At 30.8% G+C, this 11080-nt stretch overlaps 1 protein-coding gene and 1 long non-coding RNA gene across 4 annotated transcripts; one reads left to right on the forward strand and one right to left on the reverse strand.

The window, feature by feature from the left end:
• The first annotated feature begins 3582 nt into the window (after nt 1–3582).
• On the forward strand, nt 3583–4302 carry LOC105787212 (uncharacterized). The gene is made up of 2 exons (XR_001131481.2): nt 3583–3754; nt 4048–4302. It is a non-coding gene; the product is annotated as an uncharacterized LOC105787212 (long non-coding RNA).
• A 2264-nt stretch (nt 4303–6566) lies between these two features.
• On the reverse strand, nt 6567–9645 carry LOC105782173 (serine/threonine-protein kinase D6PK). 3 transcript variants are annotated; one of them, XM_012606719.2, is made up of 3 exons: nt 9473–9645; nt 7729–8759; nt 6567–7585 (listed from the first exon to the last, which is right to left on the reverse strand). In XM_012606719.2, the coding sequence occupies exons 2-3, from the start codon at nt 8616–8618 to the stop codon at nt 6724–6726; spliced, it is 1752 nt and encodes a 583-aa protein (XP_012462173.1). In that variant the 5' UTR covers nt 8619–8759; nt 9473–9645; the 3' UTR covers nt 6567–6723. The 3 variants fall into 3 exon arrangements, with proteins under 3 accessions (XP_012462173.1, XP_052487657.1, XP_012462198.1); XM_052631697.1 differs by having other exon boundaries at nt 9440–9645; XM_012606744.2 differs by lacking the exon at nt 9473–9645 and adding an exon at nt 9338–9442.
• Nucleotides 9646–11080: the final 1435 nt, after the last annotated feature.

The following is an 11080-nucleotide window of genomic DNA, read 5'->3' on the forward strand; positions in this document are numbered from 1 at the left end:
TTTAAAAATTACGATCATCTAAACTCACCTATAATCCTTCCAAATTCATAAATAGAAGGATGGGTGCTTTCATATGTACTCGAATTCACACCATTTTGCATTGATAATAATACTCGACCAGTAATTTAAAATCTTAAAACTTTAGCTTTTATTAAAACGCCAAAGTCCAATCAATAGCTTCTTCTTCTTCTTTTGGTTGAATAGCTTTGTTAACATTATATTATGTTAATGTCATGTCATGTGAAGAACAAGATGCTCCAATAAATTTAAAATTTCATGTGTTTTGTTGACATTGATGGGATCATAATGGTATGCACTGCTAGATGCTAACATAATATTGTTTTTAATTCACTGTCTCTATTCCAATCCCACGTGCTACCCTAAATCTATTCCAATTAATTAATATTTTTAATTTAAATTTAAATACGTATATTCAGGACCATCTTTTTTTAAAAAAATTATTTCATATATTTTCAGGATTATTTACTGTCAGCATATTTGAATGGACATCCCGATAATATAGCATATTAATTACTAAATTAGCAGTACAGTTGAGGTAGAATATATACTCGGTAGTGTCAATTATAAATTGTTATTGAAGTAATTAAGTATTTGTCTTATTTGGTTTGACAATTTAATGAAAAAAATCATTATATTTGGTCATGTGTTGTTTAATTGAAGATTTTTTGGTCCGTCTATGGAAACCAATCATTAGTTTTTAGAGACTGAATTGAATTCGAGTGAATCAAATCGACACTTGAAATATGGAGGATCGATCAAAATTATGCTGCTATTTTGGAAGCTATATCTTCGATTGATTGTTCTTTAATTTTATATTAATAAGTCAAATGGAATATGTGTGGAGAGACTTGCATAGGTGATGGATGAGGGCTTATTGAGTGCAGTCAAACCTGTTAATTAAGGAACGTTTTTGTGAGATGGTGCAAATTATATTGTAAACATTATTGAAAGAATTTACTGTCTAATTTCTTAAGGGGGATTTGGAGATGAGTGTTCTAGACTTTTATGTACAAAGGTGAGTTTTCTATATTTGGGGAGTGATAGAGTGTGAATCACTTGTTGTATTCATGTTCAAAGATAGTGAAATTACTCACTGAGTTAGGCTTCGTACATGTAGGGAAATCGAACTACGTAAACAAACCGTTATGTTGTTTCTATTTTGTTTACATAGTTTTTCTCAATGCCAAGTTGTAGCACTTCCAGTATAGTTTTGCATTTCAGCAAATAAGCAACTTGAGGTAGCAACAAGTACGATAAAAGAATATCTAGATGAGTAACAAAAGTTAAAATAAAATTATCATAAATATGTTATTCCAAGAAAGTAGTTAATAATACGATTACTAATAAAAAAATGAGAAGAAAAATAAATATGATATGCAATTTTATATAATTTCTCTAGCATTTTATTTCCTTTTTAACATTTAACATATACTTTATTACCCATTTTCATCAGTTGACGGTCCTTAACTGAGTTCACCATCATCATCTAAATTTGAATTTGTATCGTGTCATTAAGATTATCAAGATCTTCTTTTCTTCCATGTACGAATAAGGTTATGAAGTATGCAATATGTTAATATGATTCAACTATGCTATATTAAGATGATGTGGTTAATATGGGAAATCTTTTTTAAATAAAATATTATCTCAATTACATTTTGAAACTTTCAAGGTCTTAAATTAAAGAATTCTCACCTCAAATCTTTTAAATCTTTTTTAAAATAAATTATCTTCATACTTTTTATAAGTAAGCATATCATAACGCATTTATAACATGTAGATATTTTTATAATATACTTTTTTTGTCCATAGTTTTATTTTTAAAATTTTAAATAATAGATTTTTTTTGTTATAACTTTATAAAATAGACATTAATTACTTTTTACAATATATTTTTTTAAAATTTATAATATATAATGTCGAAACCGTTTTTTTGAAAACAAAAATTTAGTTGTCGACTTTAAAAACAAAAAGCTGAGTCGCCACCGATCCTTTATTAAGGTGTGATCACTCACCTTAAAATTATTTTGGTCTCGTTGTTTTGAGAAAACGAGTTCGGGAGTCGATTCATACGAGGAAGGGTTAGCACCTCGTAACGCCCAAAATCGGTGCCAAATTGATTATTTGATGTCTTTTGTGTCGAAAGTTAAAAAGATTTTAAAATAAGCTTGAATGATGAAATTTGCAAAAGGATATCCAATTGTTCAAGTCATGTACAGAAATCGAGTCCCAATACGTTAGGGTACAATTCCTCATAATTCCCCAAACTTGAATATCACTTTTATTTTATACGAAAATCTTCATTTCGAGAAAGTAACATGCCACACCCAATACGTTAGGGCACAACAAGTTAAGTTCCCAAAAATGACTTTTATGCATTTTGAACAAAAATGTTCTCAGTCATTTAAGATTGACAAAGAAAATCAGAACCCAATACGTTAGGGCTCAATTTTCCTCGAAAATCCCAAACTTCCAAAAATACTTTTATTCAAAAAAAAACTTTAAATCAAGAAAATAATTTTGATGAATGGTAAAAACCAAAATATTTTCAAAAAGGGTATGTTAAAAGTTAACGTATAATATAAAGCAAAACTTTAATGTAAGGCATATATGGATATGTGTTCACAAAATATATACAAGTATAATGTGCAAGCAAATTCGAGAATATGAGTGTGCACATATTTAACATACATATTCTTGTATACGTATGAAAAAAATGAAACATATAAAGCACAAGGCTTATGATAATCCCGAAATATATGTATGTACAAATTATAAAAGAAAAGTATATGTATTGATACATGTGAAAATTAGGGAAATAAATAAAGTGTAAAGGTATGTTCATGTATTTGCAAAATTTATATATACATATATATATTTAAAAAATAAAATATACTTAGGTTTATATATATATATCAATTATTAAATATATGAAAAGAAATATGTATTTAAAAAGAAATTGAATATGTACATATGTATGTAAAAAAGATGAAAATAAAAATAAAACGTATATAAAAAACAAGTATATATACATATATTTAAAATATAAATGGATATAAATAAAAGTTAAAAAAGATAGAATAAAAGTATATGTAAAATAAAAATAAAAGGTATACAAAATATATACATGTATTTATAAAAGCTTAAAAATACATATATGGAAATTATATAAAAAGGTGCGTAAGTTTATGTATAAAAAGCATAATAATAATAATAATGATATAATGATAAAAACAAATAATAATACAATAAGGTAATAACATAAAAAAAAATCTTAAAAAACAGATTAAATTGAACAGATGACAGCAAGGCAGGGGCGAATTCAACAATAAATAAAAAAATCAATTCGAATACGCAAGCAACCATGAGGGACTGAAATGGAAATAATTCCTTTCCTCCCAAAGCACTATGCAACGATGTATCAAATTGAAAATAAAAAAATAAAAATAAAAAAACTGCGACCCAATTTAAAAAACAAAACATGATTGATTGCAACGCATTGCAAAAGGGAGGGACCGATGGCGCAAATCTCCCATTTAGATGGAGACACGCAAACCCCAACCCCCCAAACTAAATGGCTCAGCTTTAAATCATTTTATTTCTTTTTTCTAAAAGAAAAGCAGTGGTTCTGCTAGGGTTCTTTTAACCCATTCCACGCCGTCGCCCATCTGCCCCTTCACCAAAGCTCCGATGACGGCGGAGATGATGGTGGCGCGGCGACCTCGACGAACAGGTAAGTCTTTTTCGCTTATTTTCTTTGTTGTTTTAGGTAAAGTAAAACGAAAATAAAAGGAAAAATAATATATATAAAAAGAAACGATGAACAAAGTAAAAACACCTTCGAAAAAAATAAATTCTCTGTATTTTGTCTCTATTTCTTGTATCTTTTCTGTCTCCCCCCCCCCCTTTTTACAGATTTTAATCGGTTCTTTTATAGCCGAAAATGGGAAAGAAAATAAATCCAAACAAATCTATTCGGTTGTTTGTTGGCCCGATTTTTTTGCTCTTCTCTTTCGCTTGTTGCAGGTACGTGCTTGAGGAGCGGTGTTTGCGGAGAAACGCCACGCGTGGAGGACGAAACTTGCGGCGACTGGAGACTGCGGTGGCTACTTGCTGCTACTGCCTAGGGTTTTCTGAAATATTAACGTTTTTGGGCTAGGGTCTGTATTGGGCTTAGGTTTGGTTTATTGGGTTTGGGCCAAGGTTTAGTTTATTTTTGTTTTGTAATGGTCTGGGCCAATTGGGCCTTATTACATATAACTTTAGAAATTTTTTTCATAACCATCCCAAATAGTAAATAGTAATATGTGTTCATGATTATAACTTAAACTTGTATAACAAATAATGTCTTAAAAGTTAAATAATGTACAAGTGATGGAAAAGACATATGGTAATTGGATTTGGGTGTAATTTATTTATGTAAGTGGGATCCACAAATTAAAATAGTTATCCAAACATGTCAATCCAGTGTAATTATAAACAATTGCTAGGTAGCTCTCCAAACACTGCCTTAAAGGAAAACTTCTTTTAGGGTTTGTTTGGAAAGCACATTATAATTGAACGAGAGTGTAATTATTAGAGGAGTAAGTAATCACAAAGAATTGTAATTTTCTAAACGTGTTTGGTCGACAGAGTGTAATTGCATTATAATTCCATATATCATATTTGGTAGTACAAATTGTAATTATAAATATACATAATTTATATTTTTAAAATTCATTATTTACTCTAAAATTTTATTATTATGATAAAATAATTTCTAAACAAGTAACAAATGTTAAAATCAAATCATCATATGTATTTTATATTAGTCTAAAAAGTAGTTGAATTAAAATCATATTATTTTATCTAATTGTTCTAGTGAATATTTGTTGAGTTGTTCCTTTTAATATTTAACATATTCTCCTTATCATCATCTGTTGGCCATTGATCGAATTCATTATCAACTAAATTTGAATCTACATAATTAAGATTGTGAAAATTTTTTACAGCAACAAATATCTTCTCAACCACATTTCAAAACTTTGAATGTCTCAAATTAAAGCATTTACAAGCTGTCTATGGTACTTATGTCTAGCATCATTCCCTCAGATGGTATTATGCCCCATGATATAGTGTAATAAAACATTTTATTTTTGCATAATTAACATCGACCTTATAATATTTGGACTTACGGTCCAAATAGTCTATTGCTTTAATTATAAAAACTTATAAACTTAATTTGGAGAAAAAATTATGTTAGATTATATCATTTTTATTATACTATAATATGTAAATTAAGTAAAAAATATTTTTATAATATAAAACCTTTATAAAAAATGTTTTATAAATTGTCTAAAACTTTTATAATACTTCTTATAAACAATATATTTTTTGTCATAATTTTAGAAAATTATTTTTTATAAATAAGTTATGATCCAAAAGATTATATCATTTTTATAAATAAATATATTATTTTATAATATACAACATACTTCTTGGCCATAATTTTAAAAACTTTTTAAGATTTGAATAATATTTTTATAACTTTATAAAATAAACAAATATATTATAATATAATTCTTTTAGGATTTATAATATAAGGAATTTTTGTCATAACCCTCCTAAATATTCATACGTTGTTCATACTTACAATTTTTATAACTTGTATAAAAATAATTTTTAAAATTGAATTTAGGTGTAATTTTTTGTGTAATTACTCCAATTCTCATCCTCCCTTAAGAGTTGAAAATTGTACTTAGGGTGCTTCAGTTACACCCAAATCAGTGGGACCGGTTACCCAAATATGCTACCATTGTATAATTACAAGCAATTGCGTATAAATCTAATTAGTATGTGGCTTTCCAGACACTACCTTAATTTTATTGGAAAACAAACTGAATTGAATTTTTTTCATTTTTGTTAATTTGTTACATATAAATTTGCAGAGCTATTATTTTTGTTAATCATTGAACTGTTTATTGTTAGGTCAATAGACTAACTTCTCTTTTCATAAACTACAAGAATCAAATTTTGTGAAATTAAAATAGAGGGACTAAGCTTTCAATTTTTGTAAAGTAAATGGATAAAATTTATCATTAAACATTTTATTTAATGATTGATTTAAGTAAATGTGAAAAGAGTCTTGCTTTGATTGTAATGTAATTTGGTTTTAATCAGAGATTTTTGGTACAACAAAACCCAATGTTTAAGTTTATGACCCCCCAAAAGAAAAATTAAGCTCTGGACCTAAAAGTTTCAGACCTTGAGATATATAATTCAAGCTGTCTTGAAATGGGCTGGTTAAGGAGCCCCAAAAGGGAAACAAATCAGTGTTACAGTGTATAGACCAGAGCTTGTGTTGGGTGTGTACATGAATTATCTTTCATGTCTTGTTTTAATTATTATTTTATTGTCATGTTCGTGTCTGAAAGTTATGGAATCTAAACTATGAAGATCTTGATCATTGAGATTGAAAGTCCAACAATGGAGAGGGACTGGAACAGAAAACATTGAGACATTTACAAGCTTTACCAACATGGTGTTTTCACTTATGCAATTCCAAGTTGGAAATTAAGACATCAAGCATATGATTATGATCATTATCATTCTACAAATCTTAATTTGCACATCATTAACATTTTGTAAACTCTACATTTCTCTCAAATTTTAAAGAAAAAATAAATAAAGGGAAACAAACAGGGAAAATGGTTCTTAGAATAATTAAAAGAAATCAAATTCCAGATAGTTTTTCTGATCCTTGGTCACAGGAACAGCAGGTTTATCGCCAGCTGATGATGTGGGGACTGGAATCCGCTCGATTTCAACTGGTTTTGGAATCTCCGGGGGGCTTGCACAACGAATTAAAGCCCAATTTACACCTTCAAAGAAAGGGTGTTGCTTAATCTCAGTTGCACCTCGCTTATAGGCTAACCTATGTTGTGGTTCTTTGACCAACAAACCTCTTATCAAATCTCTTGCGGCAAAACTTACTACTGGTGATTCTGGAAATCTCAAGGGTTGCCCTACGACATTGAAGAGTGTCGCTCGGTTCCCAGATCCTTTGAAAGGCGTTTTACCAAACAATAGCTCATACAAGAAGATCCCGAAAGTCCACCAATCAACAGCACTTCCATGTCCCTGACCTTTGACAATTTCGGGAGCCAAGTACTCATGGGTTCCCACAAATGACATGGAGCGAGCATTGGTTGGCTCAGCAATAAGCTCAGGCAATGGACTGACTTGGTTCCCCATTTCATTCTTCGGCTTGCGGTCTTTTTTGGATTTTGATGAAAAGAAGCGAGGTGAAAAACATGTAGGTACCACACATGATGGCTGGATGCAGGAGGGCTCAATGCAAGCTGGTTGTACACAATAAGTTGAATTCTTTTGCAATGGTTCAGACTCAGGTGTGGACAACTTGACTAGTGTTGGATTGAAAGCACAACGAAGGGAAAGATCAAAGTCTGAAAGCATTATGTGTCCGTCTTCTCGAACAAGAACATTTTCTGGCTTGAGATCACGATATACAATACCAAGCATGTGGAGATATTCCAAAGCAAGGAGAACCTCTGCTACATAGAATCTGTATGTTGAAGGCAAAATATAGCAAGGACAATCAGAATTTGGTTTCAACCTATTGTAATCAACTCATAAAGAAATAATTATCAAGCAAATCAGAAATCATCAAGATAGTTCAATAGATACTATAAGGAGGAATTTCCATACTTCACTGCTAGCTCAGTAAAATGCTTTCCTGGTTGTCTCTGTCTTAGTGTATGCAAATCACCGCCGGGGCAGAACTCCATCACTAAACAAGAAAATTTATCAGTCTCGAAATGGGTATACAATGTTGGAAGGAAGGGATGGTCCAGGGATTGTAGTATTTCTCTCTCTGTTTGAGCTCGAAGAAGTTTCTTACGACTTGCTAAAGATGCTTTGTCCATCACCTTCATTGCAAAATAACACTTTGTACCACTTAATTCTGCAAGATAGACACTTCCAATATCCCCACAGCCTAATCTCTTCAGTAATCTGAAATGGTTCAAACCCAACACACCATCTTTCGCTCGGACAGCCTGTATGGCTTCCCACCTTATATCATTTGCCTTATGAGGTTTGTTGATACTACTACTTAAGCTGCTACACGTACTTTCATCGCTCACATCACTGCTTGTGCTACCTCTGCAAATACTGCTCTTACCACTCTCATTATAATCAGGATGATCACCAACTTTGGCACTTCCGCTAGTCTTAGCAAGGCCGGTGGCCCCATCACTAGATTTATCTGAAGCTGAATTAATCCCATGCTCCGATGCTTTCTTTTCTTGTTCACGAGAATCTTCTAGTGATCCACCACTCAGGGATAGACCTGAATCTACTTTCTTCGTCAAGGAATCAACGGATTCTAATTTATGAGGTTTTGATGGCTGCATACCCTCCGTGATTACAACAGAATTTTGTTTCTTAGGCACTATCCTTGGAGTAACTGGCGCTAAATCGCTTGTCTTTGTGATTTGTATAGGAGACAGCCGACAAGAATTCCCTTCGCCAGTTTCGCTACCAAATGGTTTCCTCAGCTTTTCAGGGGAATGTATGACACTAGATTTTGAGGCCATCGAAAGAATGCAAAATTGTTACAAAGATTAGAGAATACAAATTCATTAGTTACCCCCAATCACGGATGCACGGTTACCTTCCCCTTCAATTTTATCACCCAAAAACTGATTTTTCCAACTGAAAGAACGGAAAAATACCACCTGCAAACAAAGTTTTCAATACATGAGTTAGATATTCATATAAACACACACACACACACATATATACCCCTAAATGAAAATCTAAAAACCAAAACCAGTAGCTTGATTTATACATCAAAAGTTCAGGAAACCTAGAATTCACACTGTATTCCTTCAGGTGATCCATTTATTAAATCTCAAAACCAAGTCATTTCAACAACCTTTTCAAAATTAAGCAAAGCACCATAAGACTCAAATTCATAGATGGGCAATTCACCGGGATAAACCTCAGCATTTTCATCTCAAATCAAGGATAAACAGAACACCAAATAGGAAAGAACAGTGAAAAGTGGCTAAAAACAGAGAGAATTGCATACAGAACCAGATCATCTCCAAAAATAAAGGCAACAAAGGAAAAAATTCTAACAATTTCATTGTGGTAAAAAGGAGAGCAGCTAACAACCAAGAAATGCAATCCTTCTTAGTCACCAAGATTGAAAGGGCCAGAGAAAAAAAAATGCAGTCATTTAAACACAGAAAACAAAAAGAGCAGAACATAAGAACAAAGTAAAGATCTCTCAAAGAAACAAAAGTCCTACCTTTGGATCAAAAATTCCCACTAAGACCCATATGCTAAAAAAGACCCGGTGAGGAAATCACAAAACCAACTAAAAGCTAAGAGCAAAAAAAAAAATAGGTACCTGATATAGTTTGGAAGATCAGAAAGGGCTTACCTTCAGCAGTGGAGCAAAAACAAACCAACTTTCTCTCTCTTTGACTCACCAACAAACAATACAGATAGATTTAAAAAAAAAAGGGAATTAATAGTTTCTCTTCCCAGAAAATATGTGGAGAGAAAGTAAAGAAAGGAAGACAGAAAGAGAAAGACTTTATGATTAAAAAAAAAAAAAGCTTTAGAGAGAGAATGTGTTCAGAGAGAGAGGAGGGGTGGGTCTACGATTAAAAGCGAGAGAGAGTGAGAAAAGGTGAGAAGAGTCAAAGCTAAAGTAAGGCTTTTAGGGTGTTTCAATTTTTAAGAGAGTGTAGGGTGGGGCTATTTTATTTTGTTTTGTTCTTAAAAGAAGAACTTGAAAGGGGGCTCTCCAACCTGTCAATCCCTCTCATTTCTTCCTTTTAGTTTTAAGCCCTTCCTTTCATATATATCTCTTTTATTTCAATGATTTTTTTATTAAGAAGTTTACTTTCTCACCTTTATATTGTATTAGATGTATTATATAAATCACGAGATTTGATGTGTTAATTGTTTATTTTATCTTTTAATTATATGGTTACGGGTTTAACTTTTGTTCAAAAACACTCCTTCCCAATGTGAATCTTCCCTTGTTTTTATTATGCACATGAGTGAAAGTTCGGTTGAAGTCATATTCTTCATGCATGCCACCCCAAATGAGTGGTCATATTAAAGTTTTTATGCACAAAAATGTGTAGTGTACATTTGCTTTTTCCAGTTTTAGGACCAAAGGCTAAGGGTAGGTTGTCCCTTTGTTTGGGAGTCCTTTAAAAAAAAAAGGGTGGTCCATGAAACGACAGCCTTGCTTTTAGCTTTATATGGGTTGTTATTGTTACTTAATTAGCTTATTATGAAGAAGATCTGACGGCTAGGATTTAGATGAGGTGGGCCCTCTAAAATTTTATTGAGTGGACAGTTATCTACTCATGTTTGGTGGGGGAGTGGGGTAGGAACTTTGCACAACTTTTACTATGTTTTATATTATAAAGTTACAAATAAGTTTTTGGTTTAATAAAGTTGTTATTTTATAAAAAAAATTAAGTTTTTATTTTTTAATTATTTTTTAACTCAATTAAATTTAACACTTAAATATAGTATGCATAACAATAATTATGTCACCTAAATTTTTATATTTTATACTTTTATAAAAATTATTCACCTTTAAAAAATATTTTTTATTTTTCTTGAAAATCTATCACTTTTAAAGAAGCTTCTCATTTTAACAATGTATATGAGTGTGACAAAATTTAATATTATTTAACTAGTCTTATACACATGTAAAAATAAAATTAATATAAAAAGAAAAATTATTTAACTAAAAGATTTTCTTGAAAATAATGATTATTGAGTTTTTTTCTTTTAGAAATATTAAATTATACATATCGTGCTTGTAATGTTGATCTCTCTTTTACGAATATATTATCCGCTCATCATATCATCTCATTTCATAAATAGACATTTCATTTCACATTTTTCTTTCATTTCTTATCCATTTGTCATCTCAATATCTAATACCACATCTCACATTCAATTTTACAATTTAATAGATTTCATATGCTTATTCATTATCATCATTTTTTTTTATCTTTTT

Source organism: Gossypium raimondii, chromosome 1 (assembly GCF_025698545.1).
Source record: "Gossypium raimondii isolate GPD5lz chromosome 1, ASM2569854v1, whole genome shotgun sequence".
In the NCBI taxonomy this organism is placed as follows: domain Eukaryota; kingdom Viridiplantae; phylum Streptophyta; class Magnoliopsida; order Malvales; family Malvaceae; genus Gossypium; species Gossypium raimondii.